Below are 15,183 nucleotides of genomic sequence, written 5' to 3' on the forward strand. Positions count from 1 at the left end.
GTGACATTGGTAAGGCTTGAGCACAAAAATTAGCTAACCACAACAAAACTATGCTTACTAAGCGTAGTTTTGTGCTTAGCTAGTTTAGCTAAGCACAACACAAACTATGCTTACTAAGCATAGTTTTGTTATGCTTAGCTATTTTTTGTGCTCAAACAGCTCTATAAAATTGAGCCGTGGTCAAGGTTTTCCACTGGCTCCAAACATCCTGTCAACTGTTTCTGCTTGGAGTGTTTCCATTGATGAAAGTGATGACTGACTGAGTCAAGTGGAAAAATAGAAGCACTCAACTTTATACACCCCCAAAGACTTACAAAAAATAACCCTGTGTTAAGTCATTTGGGCAATTTCACAGTCAGTCAGGTCAAATGACCATTGGAGTCAGGAAGTTGATCTGATTTTCTTGCCGAGATTTGCTCTTAAATAACAAAAATCTTTTAACCTTGGTAAGAACGAAAAAACTCTCACAGGTGCCTTGCAACCCAACTACCCCGTCTTTCCAGTGCTGCTGACTTGAGATCGGTGATATCACAACCTGACCATTCTCGGATGTTGTCTGGGTCGACCCAGCCCATCTTTGGTCAGGCTAAGGAACAATGGCATCCCATCCACAGTGGCTGCTACTAAGCTGCCTATTCGAACAACGTGGCCTTAACCAAGTTGCCTTCCGCCATGTCCGTTCAATCACAGCACTACTGCTGAAATACTTTCAGTTTTCTATCATCTCCGCCAGTCTTCAGTGATAACAAAAATATGCAAGGAAACTACAGAAATGAATTGAATGAAATGTACTCTCTCTCCCCATCGATGATGCATCATCCCTTAAAGAGCATTCCATATATAAACATGATAAATGTTCAAAGTTAATGTTTTTGACGTCTGTGATCATGGGATGTGGATGCAGAGGAATCTAAATTCCCGGCAAGATGACTTCCTGAGGTTCTGAGAGGGTCTCTGCTATTGCAATCACACAATGAAGTGGGACATTGTATGAGCAAAGATGACAGTCACATTAATGGAAAAACAAGTCCAGCATCAACAACCTTTCACTCCCACTTGATCAGGCCTGTAACTTCGCTCTTGAAGGGGCACAGCAATTTCCCTCAGGTTAGGGGCACTTTTATGGGCAAAAGTTTGTATTGGAATCTTGCGGGAGGCACCACAGTAAAAGCACAGGGCTGGCAATTGGTCTGGGTGCCCTGCATGGTGTCTCTGTGTTCTTGTCGTTACGTTCTGGAACACTTTCAGGCGAGTGGTCAAGACTATAAAAGCACCGGACTCCAGCTCTGGTGTTTCTGATCAGCAGAGTGGGGGTTCGAATCCCGTGTTTAACAGGTATCCTTGAGATTAAACTTAACAATTGTTCAGGCCTGGAATTTAAATTTTGAATAGGCACAGCAATTGTTCTCTGTAAATGGGCACGTCGAAAATGTAATTTTGTAGTGAAGTTGGTCTGGATCACTGGTACATGTACATACAAATCTGGAAGACCAACTTCCCTTTAATGTTGTTGTAGGCAACAACTTCACTTTACAATGTGGAATGTCTTTCCGCAATCACAGCAATTGAAAATGTCGCAGGTCATTCCAGTTGGTTTAACAGCTTATCAAAGCTGATTAATGTTTTTGTTGGTGCCCTTAGCCTGCAGTTCCTGAATATTTTATTGGGCATTTGTTATCTGTGAATGGGCAACCAGACAATTTTTATTGCTCGATGGAAATGTCTTTTCTGCAGGTTCGGGGTCAGTATTTTAATGATTGATGACCTTTTGCCCCGTAGTGAAATTAAGCGGTAATGATATTGCAGTTTTCTCATTTTACACAATGGAGGAGGCTAACACCTCTTACCCCTATAACTTCCTACCAATAAACTTTGCCGAACAAAACATTCATGCTTCTGTAGTGTAGAACTACTTGGAACTTTTGAGTTTAGGAGGCACAAAGTATTCACAGGGGCGGAGGTTTGTGATAGCAGCATCCTGCTGTCTGTTTTGAGTTTTGTTGATTCTAAAAAGAGCTAATGGTGTATGACTTTCTTTATTGTACATGTGTAATCCGGTTTATACAAAACATTCTTGGCTTCCTGCGATTGTAGACGCCAGTTTGTATTGGTTTGATGGGTTCTTGCTTACATCTGTAAATCATAATTTATATTTATGTCATCAAAGTCTCTGGCAGAAACCCATTTTGACCCATTTGGACAGGCCGCCATAACTGATGCCAAGAAACGTGCATAATTGCCATGAACAAACTCACAGCCAATGATTAGTCTTCCTTTGACCTCAGTGATCGCACTTTTCAAACTTTTAAGGGGTCTATTTTTGATGGTCGTGAAAGTTGAGTTTAAAAAAAAAAAAAATTTTGTTGGTACATAAATCCTCAAAAGGAAAACTAGCTCAACGCATTTCAGAGGCTGCTGGCAATTGTGGATATGGTCATGAAAGTTGAGTTTAAAAAAAAATAAAATTTTTTGTTGGTACATAAATCCTCAAAAGCAAAAACTAGCGCAACGCATTTCAGAGGCTGCTTCAGGCAATTATGGATTGGAGTCAGTTTGGCTAACAACAGTGAATTATGTCACACTTCCAGACTGGATTAGAACACAAGGCTATCATTTTGGAAGTTGGAGCACAGAACCTTTAACAAATTTCTGCACAGTGTTATTGTCCAAAAATTGATCCTTGGATTTTGTTTACTTCAAAAAGGTATTTTCTTGTTTCTGGGTATGGAATGTTTAATCAACCACAGCATGGCCTTGGTTAGTATCAAGTTCATATGATTGTGATTGTTTTCAACAGTGTCAACCGTCGAGTAGGGGTTATCAAGTTTAAGGAAAGCCATGCACGGTTTTTCTACTATACTCTAAGAATAATCAGTGTCTAGCAACTTCAATTTTGTTTTCTTTATAAATTGTGTGTGGGTTGGTCAAAAAGATATCACTGAAAATCTAAATTTTGTTTTTAATTAAAGTATTATAGTAGAATCGTCTGTGCAGTTTTACTGTTAGCGGTCAACCTTGTTTTGATAGCTAACCTTCAGGACTGATGGGGCAGATTTTCTCTTCTGTTTCAAGCCAAGAAAAGCCATTGAAAACTCCTTGAGCTTAGGAGAAAATTTGTATAAAATAGTTGGAACTTTTGAGGCATTTTGTCGTTCTTCTTTTATCAGTGTATATAGGGAATATACATGTAATAGTTGGTCAATAATTTGTGGTGGATGGGTTAAAACAATTTTGAAAAAAAAAAAAACTTATAGTTTTTAAAAACTCCTAAATGGCCCCTGGGGTTCGGTATATTTTTATTATTATTTTGAGTTCCATGGTATACATACCGTCACCAAAATACCAAAGTACTGTGTTGTGTTTAATCAAGAATTTGTTTTGATGCGGACAAAAAATAAAACAACACAAACAAGTAGCCAGTATTGAAACTGAAAACCGAGCACATCGTTATTTCTAAAACAGATCTTGGGATTGTTTGTGACTATGGAGCTTTTAAGAAAGCTCCAGGGTTATAACAACTCCATGGTTGTACCAGAAAGGACCATACCAAATAACCACCCAAGTTCAGCGTACATTAATAATTAAACCATACCCTTACAATGGTTTCAAATGGTCAGCCAGCTTCATCAAAAACGTTACCATTAGTAGAGAGGAAGGTTTTGAATGTCACTTTCATCCCTTAGAGTCATCCATTACCCAAATCTTGAGTTTCTTGTTGATGTACATAATGAGGGTATCAGTTTCCATATCCTATGATTCATCATTCTTAAGGTAGGAGTAAGACCCTGTAGTTACAGGTGAACCCATTATAGACCACTTTGAAGATATCGTGACCTTGTTTACCCACACACTGGTTTTGCAATCACAGACTGCCTTTAGTCTAAGACATTCCCAAGGAGTGAGGCATTAAACACAGACCCCAAGACATTCAATGATTTGGTGATGATAAGACCAAACCATGACCAAACCCACCTCTTGAAATTCGCCCCCACACTCTTGGTGGTTGATGAACCCATGGATGAACCACACCAGCTTTCAAGATAGTGCAAATATTCAATTCTCAGGAAGGAGAAATGCTTTGGGACCAGTGGTTTGTGGCACTGGGGCTGGGGTGGTTTGGTGGGAAAATGTAGGAAAGATCATCTGTCCTTTCTCTATGGTAAGATCAAGAGGTTGGCAGTTCAGACAGGAAAACACATAGAGGTACATGTACGTTGTGGAGTAGAAAATGTGCAGAGCTTGGTCTCTATGAAGCAACCTTTGTGTTTTTCTCCCATTAAAAACAATGCAACTTCGCTACTATAGGCAGTGAGAATATATTTTTTTACATGCACAATTTTTCTTAATATTTTCCTTAATTTTGGTTGTAACAATTAAAAATCAGTGTTTTTTTGTTTATGTTTTCAGATAGGCCTACTCATTAATTAGTTCATCTGGATTGTTGATGATAATGAATTAAAAGATTTGTTTTTACAAATCCAAAATTATGTGCATGATGTTACTTACAAATAATTTAGTAGTTACAATTCACTCCTAAGCTAGGAGCTTCGTCAGACCATATCCAATACAGAACTGCCTTTTATTATAGAGGGCGTTGTAGGCGTGGTTTGGACTAATTGGTCGTAAATGTTCTGTAGATAGGCGTACTGTTCTCAAATATAACTTGATTTCAGAGGGAAATAACTCACACAAGCATGTACATATGATCATGTACATGTACATGTAGGCGTATCAGATGCCGGATTTTCTAAGCTATTAGCCTAAGCTTCCATTTGAATTATTGTAGATGAAGGCCTTCATATTATTGTGGATTAGTGCGCTTTTTAGGTTCTCAATTTTATTATTATGAATTAATGATGTTTTTGTCTTTACCTATACCTCTAACCTTGAAATCATGCCAGGGCAGGGATTCAAATTAGGGGCCATTAAAACCTAATAATAGATGTACTTTTATGAAGGTCATATGAACAACATTAATGATAAAATAAAATTTAATTTTGCCCCGATGTATCACCAAAGAAATTCCATTACTTCATGAACGTACATGTACTCAATGCAGTCTGATTTACTACTTTAGTGCAGTGGCATTTGCTATCCATGCATGTCCTAATCAAGCAATATGTTTTCATTTCGCGCCGTAATTAAATTATAGTTGGTGTTTCCATTCTGGTTTCAACAGATAATAATTCATAAAAAAATCCAATGTTTGGATTAAATCTCTGCCAAACATGGAGGCTTGAATCCGATCAACCGAATGTCATTTCCAATGGACAATACATGGAATGAGTCATATATGAACCTAGGCATTCTTTACATGTGATTGCTCTCGTGCTCTCGCACCCACTATGCCGAGCCTCAATGCACAACACAGGAGGGTTTTTTTTCAATTATCGACAACGGGGGCTTTCTTTCCACGGGATGGGGAACTGTATGTTTACTCTGATACACCACTCTCATGTTTTTCAATATAAAAATAGAAGACTTGTTCTCAAAGAAGCTCACAATTTTAATCATGTTGAGTGTTTACTCAAGACTTCAGTGTATATTTATCTGCCGTTTCCACCGCCCCCCCCCCCCCCACCCCCAACGATTAGGGAACAAGTTTCCAACTGTCTGCAAAGTAAAGGAGGCACTTGAAGTGTTTTAGTCTGTTAACTTTCTTGTCTTAGGGAGAACATGGAGGAATTGTAACAGTGTAGCTAGGATAAAAACAAAGGGCAGATTGGTGATGGTGACCCTGTGATTATGAAGGAGGGGGGGGGGGGTCAGTAGGTTTACATGTAGTTTATGATATATAAGCTGTGCAGTCACATGGGGGACGCACTGATTGCGTAAAGACGACATTGTTGGATTCGACGGACAATGTACTACTACTGCTTCATTATACAGGAGCGGTAAAGATACAAACCATTTTGCCTCTGGAAGATTACCGATTATGAACTCCACACCACAACCATTTTTTCCCCCGTGAAATATTTCTCTCTGAAATGAAGTCATGCTGGATAATAATTTGTATCTGAAACCTTTTACAAAACCAACAGCTGAATTTGGTTGTTACAACCAAATTAAGTATGACTACATGTGTTATCAAGCTGAAAATGTGCATGTTTTTAAATCTATTTTCTCCTGACTCGCACAACCGATTTAAGCCAAAATGTCCACAGGTTTGTTATTTCATGTAGGGTTGATCCATGATCACACCATCACACAAAACAAGAGAAAAGAGAGAATAGAAACTGAGAGAAAGCGACTGATAAATATGGCCGAAATTAAAAACAAGAGTGAAAGTCTGGGTTACAGGTGGTCTGTGTAGTAAAGTGTTGACTGTTGACCCCATTGTAAACATCAGAGTATGACTCACAGTTTCTTCCATTCCCCCCCCCCCCCAAAAAAAAAAAAAAAAAAAAAAAAGAAGATATGTTTTGCTGGAGGGCTTTTAGCTACATGTACATGTACATGTACTAAAAACTCAAAAACTTGTAATAGTACTTTGGATAGTTATCTGAGGTTACCATAAAGTGGTGTTATTGCTTGTGATCTCCTGTTACAAATTTTGTGTGTGGTGATACCTTGTGTGCGGGCTGCAATATGTGTAACTTGAATCTATGATGTAGCACCATGAACTGACGTCTGTGGTTTAAATTATAGGTAGAAATATCAAACTTCACTTCGCTTATCTTGTCAGTAGGCATTCTGCGTTTTTTTTTCTCTTTTTTTTTTCTTCTTAAAAATAAATAAACGGGAAGGGAAATGTAAAAACACTGACGTCGGCTTCGTTGGCTTTTTGTTAATGTCAATGTTCGTGTGTGTGGATTCATACGTTGTCCTCTTCGGCCGGTAGTGCGTGCCTGTCTTGGACCCCTCCGGCATTTACTGTACGTGACGTTTGCACTGGGAGACGATCGTAATGTCATCCCTGACACTCGAGGGACACAAGAAAAGAGAATCCTTAATTTGAAGTGCTGGAATTGCGGACTGACTTTCTTTGTCACATTGTGTAGCCGTCATGTTCATTTCAACGTGATTGACCAAAAACTATTTTTTTTCAACTATTTTTATACTCCTGCCACTGCTAGCCGTGTTGTTTTCAAGATCATTCTGTGTTTTGTGCCCCACACAAGAATAGAGAATCCTTAATTTGAATTGCAACTCACTTTCTTTGTCACATTGTGTAGCCGTCATGTTCATTTCAACTTGATTCATGAAAACAAATTTCGAAGTATTATTTATTTCTGCCGTTTGCACTAAGAGACAATCATAAATGTCATCCCTGACACTCGAGGGACACAAGAAAAGAGAATCCTTAATTTGCATTGCTGGAATTGCGGACTGACTTTCTTTGTCACATTGTGTAACCGTCATGATCATTTCAACGTGATTGACCAAAAAACGCATTTTTCAACTATTTTTTTTTTACTGTTTTTTTTCCAACTATTTTTATACTCCTGCCACTGCCAGCCGTGGTATTTTCAAGATCATTCTGTGTTTTGTGCCCCACACAAGAATAGAGAATCCTTAATTTGAATTGCAACTGACTTTCTTTGTCACATTGTGTAGCCGTCATGTTCATTTCAACGTGATTGACCAACTATTTTCTTTTTTGTACTATTTTTTTTCAACTATTTTTATACTCCTGCCAATGCTAGCCGTGCTGTTTTCAAGATCATTCTGTGTTTTGTGCCCCACACAAGAATAGAGAATCCTTAATTTGAATTGCAACTGACTTTCTTTGTCACATTGTGTAGCCTTCATGTTCATTTCAACTTGATTCAAAAACAAATTTCGAAGGATTTTTTATTGATGCCTGTCGTCTTGTTTTCAATGTTCATTCTGTTTTCAGCACTGCAGGCCAAATTGCAGTTAAAAACAGCTGCCGATTAGTCAAAAATCTGCCCAGCTTTAATAAAGGTGTGACATGTACAGTTTGTACATGTACATGCTGAATAAGAATAAGTGGAATTTGTCAGTCCATTCACCTACATGTACATCAGAGCCCTCGAATTATCAGAAATTCACATCTGATTTCTCCTGATTTGGACAGCCTTTATAAAAAGATGTACTCCGTTGCCACAGGTGTTATAAATACTTGAGAGTGCCAGCTTCAAAAACGACTGAATATTTGAAATGAAATTTCTGGGTGTGGAATTTGTACATCTGATTTCTCCTGATTTGGACAGCCTTTATAAAAAGATGTACTCCGTTGCCACAGGTGTTATAAATACTTGAGAGTGCCAGCTTCAAAAACGACTGAATATTTGAAATGAAATTTCTGGGTGTGGAATTTGTACTACATGCAGCTGTACAAAAAAATAGTGGATATTTCAGTATGCACATAATTATAGAGCTGATGTTTCACAAAATGAAACATAAATTTCCCCAAGAAGAACTGAATTAGTGGGGCAGTTAGAGATATGTTTTGTAGGATTGCAGCTTCAAAAATGACTGAACATTGGAAAGGAAATTTCTAGCTGTTGAATTTGGACTTGGTGGAGCTGAACAAAATGGTGGATATTGTAATAATATTTATGCTAGCTGCTGTTTCACAATATGCAGCATGAATTTATGCAAGAAAACTGAATTAGTGAGGCAGATGGGGAAATATTTTGTAGGAATTGTGCCATTGATTATACAAGCACGGAATTTGGCACATCATCAGAATTTCACCAGAAAGATATTTGGATGAAAATGACATACTCTGCCTGTGTGCCACATTCCATGCTTGCGTCATCAGAGGCATATTCCTATCACCTCTACTCCTAGAACTATGAGGTTCGTTCCTCTATCCTCTCTACAAAGGAAGAAGATAGTGGAACGAACCTCGTAGTTCTAGGAGTACCCTCCGTCTTATTAAAGGGACACATTGCCTTGGATCGGTCGAGTTGGTCTTTGAAAAGCGTTTGTAACCGTTTTTTATAAAATGCATATGGGTAGAAAGATGTTGTAAAAGTAGAATACAATGATCCACACAAACATGCTTCGAAATTGCGTGGTTTTCCTTTTACCTCGTCGACTAACACGTCGGCCATTTATGGGGGTCAAAATTTTGACTCCCATAAATGGCCGACCATGTTAGTTCGCACAGTAGAAGGAAAACCACGCAATTTCGAGGCAAACGTGTGTGGATCATTGTATTCTACTTTTAAAACATCTTTCCAACCATGTGCATTTTGTAAAAAACGGTTACAAACGCTTTTGTTTTGACCAACTCGTCCGTTCCAAGGCAACGTGTTCCTTTAAATGTACGATGATAGTTTGATATAATGAATAGGGTAGATGGCCTTAGCTTTCGATCCAAACCGGACCTTCTTCAGAGGCAAAACACAAGTCCAAACAAATACATATCCATTTTATAGAAAAAAAGAGGGGAAAGGGATTAAGGGAAGGATCCAGAAAGAAGCGGGAAAATAACAGCCAATCAAAGTTTCTATTTCAGATAGTATGATAGTATGATATACATGTACATAGATTTTCAATCAAAGTGCTACACACAATGACAATTATAAATCGAACAAGTATGCCGTAAAAAAAAGGGTTTGAGCCTAACTTCAGTTTGACATTGAGTTGAAACTGGTGGGACACAGGAAGACATAGTATTTACATTGTCACTACTGGCTTCTTTTTGTTTGTGGTTCACACAATATACCGAGGTCATTAGAGAAAGGTTGACTGCCGGAGTTTTATTGATGTTAGGAAGACATTGGTCATAAAAAAAAGGACGGATGAAAAGAACGGAAAGGCAACGACTGGAATGAAACAAACATTGGATGCAATTGGTTTAGCGGACTGGCAATACTTTATTGTGAAAACACTCTCATTCACAGAGAATAGAACCAAATGTTGTGTACATGTACGTGTTAAAAATAGAGCGCTCGTTATTCACTCGTTTCCTACAGAGATCTATATTTATCAATAAACGGATGTCTGTGTGTTCCATGCTTTACAACAGAGTCGAAATTTCTATGTCCTGGTATACCCTCCATCCCTGAAACATCCTTGCCACAGATTACATAATACAGATGCGCACAGGTTTTGTATTCTTTCATGCTTTTTAAGGATTTCTGAAACAAAAGAGCATGAGGTTGTATTTTTGTATTGCATTTTTGGTTTAGTTCCATCCTATCAAGCTGGGATAAGCAAACCGGTACCCATCGGGTCCTAATTTCATGGCTCTGCTTACTGCCAAATTCTGCGCTTACGTTCTCCTTCTACTGTACAACCGCTGAATTTTTGCACTATAGCTGTGTAGGAGAAGAAAGCCTAAGTAATGCGGAGTTCGCACACAAATTCCCTGCTTATACAATGTACCCTGTGAAGTACGCTTGACGTAAGCCCGGAATTCCCTGCTTCCATAAGCTCTGATTCTTTGCTTATGGTGAGCAGAGCCATGAAAATGCCCGCTGCCTGTTACCAACCAAAAGCCCATGGAAATTAACATTTCTTTTTGACCGGCTCCCTGCTCTAGTTTTCGATTGGCAGCTTGAAGTTGATGTCTTTGGAAGTTAAGCGATAATTGTTTTAACACTTCCCTTATTCCTTTGGTTTCTTTTCTGCAGTTATATGCAACTAGTGGAGAGTTTACCGACATACGGAGTACATTACTACGAGCTGAAAGATAAAACTGGTATCCCGTGGTGGCTGGGTCTCAGTTACAAGGGAATTGGCCAGTACGACATCACAGACAGACTCATCCCAAGAAAGGTGGGTATTATCCTCTGGAAATTAACGGTTTTTCTTCTTCTGCACAACAGGGAAATCATGACCTGTAAAAGTACAGTGCCTTTCTGATGCTTTGTGCGGAGTGGGAGGTACAGCGTTGCTTTGAGCAGGAAATATTGCTCGTCAACTTGGATAGTGCTCGCCAAGTATTATGCGATGTAGTTCGATGATTATTTTGTCCATCTGTCTGATCCTTTCTAGGTCTTCCAGTGGAGACAGCTCCAGAACATCTTCTATCGTGATCGGAAATTTTCCATCGAAGTAATCGATCCAAGGAGGTTAGTCACTTTCTTTTTACCCCAATTGTTGATTTATTTTATTGACCATGTTTTTTAGTTTGGTTGTTATATCATTGAGGTACAGTGTAGCTATTTCTACCTCCATGGTCATATTAAGTTGAATTCTTAGTGTAAACAGTACCCTTTTATTTTCAGTTTTGTTTTAAACTTGATTAAGCATGGTATTTAATTTTGGTATGATCTGAAAATAACCTCAAAATAGTTGCTGAAATTCTACTAATTTAGACTAAGAAAATTCTCCCAAACACAGCATGTGTATTTGTCATGGATGTCCCGTTATTACCTACGTTTTGTTTTATGAAAAAATCTTGTTTAGTCTAAACGGCGCCCTCGCTGAGGTCAAAGGAAGACCAGTCATTGGCCGAGAGTTGTGCCTGGTGCGTGCACGTTTCCATTGTTTGCCCTACTCCAAGAGGTCTACTGTGTTTCGTTGAACAAAATTACCAATAACTTATTAATTTGCATGATTGAACTACATTATGTATGATTTTTGTTGTCTTCCGTTATTATGATTTTCTTGTTTTTTTATGATTTGTTTTCCCCCCTTGATTTGCATCTTGACCTTTGACCCTGACCCGACCTGACCCCCCAGAGTTGTGCATACATTGAGCAGTTTGAACCTGTATGAAGAGTCATTGGAAGAGGACATTTATGATGAATTGTCGGATGCGATTGCCGACCCTACAACTCAGTAAGTTACCTCGAACCCTCGTCCTCTACTTGTCAGTGTAATAATGTGTCTTGAGAGGGGAGGGGAGGGGGGGGGGGGCAAGCTGCTTCTAAAATACCTTGAGTTGCTGTGGTAACCGTATTGACTGCTTCACATTCAAGCACTGATAATAATAAAAACATTAATTGTTGCTTCTTATATAGCGCTTCTTATTTGGCTTCTCAGTGATGCTCTAGGCGCTTCCTTTTGTTGCAAGGGGTACTGAGCTACAGTTTTTTTTTAAGTATGGAACCTTTTTCCTTTACATAGCTAGCACCATGCAATGTTCTACAAGGTGCTGTGGCGCAATATGCTACCAATCAAACCAGGAACACTTGGGTGATGTCTAAGGAACCCAAACTGCTTGTGAAATGCTTGTGAAATGCTATGTATATATGTTTGCATGCTTTTACACACGGCATAAAATTTCTTGAACAATCCTGTGATCTGTGATCTGAAAGTTTTATGTATACCAAAGCCTAGGCTGAACATCTGATGTCACATTTTGAGGCTCGAGAATTACGCCAGAGATCTGCCTCAAGCGAATGTCAATCTCTGTCCATAATCACCTTTGACCTCTCACTCATTTCACGTGGAGATTCACCTCCAAATCCTATGTACACGTACAAAAACAATGCACACTGACTGTATGTGCAGACAACCGAAAGTGCAGCTTCCAGACATCATGTCGGAGTTGGACCAATCAAAACACAGATATGGAAAGCTTGTGTCACTACCAGTTATGAAATGAACTCATCTTATCCAATGGAATCGCTGGGTCTGTAACACGAGTACCTGTCTTTAACTGGGACCAGTTTAAAAGCCTATCTGAATGGTTTATAAAGCCGTGTCTGGCTATGGCTACGGCCACGGCTAGATTTCTGCGTCATCATGTGTTGTGGTGTAGGACATCCTTAGCAACGCCCTTAGCAACTGTCATAGCCGTAGCTACAGCCGCCAATTCGGATGCGGCCTTACTTTTGTTCACAACCAAATTCACACAACACATCACAGAAGACAGACTTGAAATAAACAAAATGGAGATGGTTATTATTTTTTCAGTTTCGCTTAGAGTGAATTGGGAGATAAATTCGCAGAATTGACCATCAAAAGAGCTGAAAGTAGTAGTGAGAGTTGAGACAAGCTTTGCTTATCTAAATACAAAATGGCCATTGAATCCTTGAAGGCATTTAATCTCGGTGGATAGGCTTTCTTGAATGTCAATGTTTCTCTCCAGTATGTTTTAGTTTTTCTTCATTTATCTACAAATGCTACTTTTTAAAGTAAGGTTTGTGGTAACACCATGTAAGAGTTGCCGTAGGTTTCAACTCGACTTTTTAATCAGGATGCTCTGATGAGAGAAGACGATAAGAGTGTTAGGAAAACTGTTCTTATAAATAGAAACTTTTTTTTTGTGTGGGGGGGGGGGTGGTCAAGTATAGTGCATGAAAGAAAGTCCTTATTAAAATACAATACATCTTTCGATCACTTTGACTAACTTAAGGTGAAGATTGGGAATCAGTTTTGAAATCACTCTTCCCTTTTATTCAAAAATTTACTTCCTTTTTTTCAAATTGTCCTGTAATGTTCACAGATTCCATCCATTCCAGTCACGTAATGTCATCTCTTTTCTCTCAGGAGTTTCAAATTTCTAAAAATCAGAAATTTAGTTCCTCTTTTGTGGCAGCGAGGGAATTTAGTTTCAATTAGTTACAGGTTTGATCCATGGGTAGAGTTACGAATAATGACATTTTGCAATATAATTGTGCGGTTGTTCCTCCTGCGATTTATTTCTCAACTATAGTTTCATTTAATCGTGGCGGGAACTGATTCCATTCAGTTAACACCATGTGACGAGTGAAAGAAATTTATCAGCAAGATTGGGAATTTATCCAGTGATTGAAACCTATTTTGAAATTTACTTGCATCTTCTTTAAGGGTGGGGACAGGGTTTGCTTGTGCGTAAAGCGCTCGCCTCTCAACGTTGTGTTTCTGGTTCGATTCTCTACAAGACCATATGTGAGTGGAGTTGTGCCTTGCTTCTCTCCTATGCCATGAGGGTTTTTTCTGGGCCCTCAAGTTTTCCTCCCTCTGGAAAATTCAGACACTTTCGACCTCTACCTGTGCTCTGTGTTCATATATGGGTTGATGTGGCTGGCTGTCGTAAGCACCCTTGCATGCCTGCAGCTCGTGCTCAGTTTATAGCCGCGTCCTTCAAAATTCAGCTTCTCAGCGGCAAGTTAAGGACGATTAGCCTCCTTAACTATTATTTTTACTTTAGGGCAACGCTGTCAACTACAGACAAGGGTAAACTTACAAAAACAAAACGTCTTGAAACTTATAGGGGATTTGAGGCATTGCATGGTGAGCTATCAATATGTATTTGGTTTGCAGTAACACCATGTGTGTATCTACTTGCCAGGTAAAGTTTGTTATTTGTCTCGCTATGTATTCTACTATCGCAAAACTTAATTATGTTTTTATCTTTGAACAGAGTCTCTGTGAGTAAGCGTACATTCGGCGTGACTAACTCCAGCCTCCATACATGGTATGGGTCCCCAGTAATGGTCAAGTCTATGTGGACAATGGCAGTCAGTCAACACCAGTTCTATCTGGACAAGAAACACAGCAAGGTTAGTTTTTTTCTTCAACAATTTCCTTTTTGGAACAGCAACCTTCCAGAAGTATTTATTTATTACACACCCAACAGCACAAAAAGCGGCAATAACATTAGCATAGGAAATGAGAATAAATGTTAAGTTTTAGTTATGGGAGGGAAAACCCATGACTGAAAACCCCAAATCCACATGCAAGACTCCTGTCTGAGGTTTGATGCAAACTGAAGTCCACAGGCGTTCATTAGTTCATTATAACCCTCCTACTATTGGTGTTTTTCTCAAGACAACGGATCCATACCTCATTGTGCTGTATCCGAATTAGTGGCTACAGCTCTGGCTACGACTCATGCATTGAAGTATAGAATGTCTTTAGCAACACCCTTAGCAACCATCATAGCCATAGATGTAGCCACTAATTTGGATCTTGGATCATTGGACAAACAATTGAAACTTTTTTTTTTTAGAGTCTTACAAAATGGTGCTAGGGATTGTGCTAGGGATTTAGTCCGGCACAAACTCCTAAAGAGAACCAGTGAGGCGCTGAGACATTTGGCACTGCACTCTCTCATCGCATGAAATAAGACCTTTCAATTAAGATCAATGTGTTGACATCAGGTCAGGTTTCCTAGTCCAGGCGGGAAAATGGCCTCCATTTGGCTGTGTTTTACAAAGAGTCCCTGGGGTTCGTCGTGATACTCAGCTCAGGTATCTCTTACTACCCTGCCCTTGCTTCAGGAACGACAAAAGTGCTGTTATTTACAGGGGGGGGGGGGGGGTGCTGTTTAGTCCTTGGGTTTTAAAGAACCAAGCTTCCTCCTCTCACCGATTTTAAGTGAGATAA

General features: G+C 39.1%; 1 protein-coding gene across 7 annotated transcripts in view; it reads left to right on the forward strand.

Annotated features, from left to right (window-relative positions):
* LOC139951675 (uncharacterized) overlaps positions 1 to 15,183 on the forward strand; it is a 125,789-nt gene that overhangs the window by 85,503 nt on the left and 25,103 nt on the right. For 6 of the 7 annotated variants that reach the window (XM_071950668.1, XM_071950678.1, XM_071950696.1 and 3 more), the window contains 4 exons: positions 10,554 to 10,698; positions 10,918 to 10,994; positions 11,608 to 11,706; positions 14,219 to 14,357. In XM_071950668.1, the coding sequence (XP_071806769.1) occupies positions 10,554 to 10,698; positions 10,918 to 10,994; positions 11,608 to 11,706; positions 14,219 to 14,357 (460 nt within the window). The remainder of the gene's footprint in view (positions 1 to 10,553; positions 10,699 to 10,917; positions 10,995 to 11,607; positions 11,707 to 14,218; positions 14,358 to 15,183) is intronic. The other variant, XM_071950687.1, reaches the window with a different exon arrangement.

Source organism: Asterias amurensis, chromosome 2, assembly GCF_032118995.1.
Source record: "Asterias amurensis chromosome 2, ASM3211899v1".
Classification (NCBI taxonomy): Eukaryota; Metazoa; Echinodermata; class Asteroidea; order Forcipulatida; family Asteriidae; genus Asterias; species Asterias amurensis.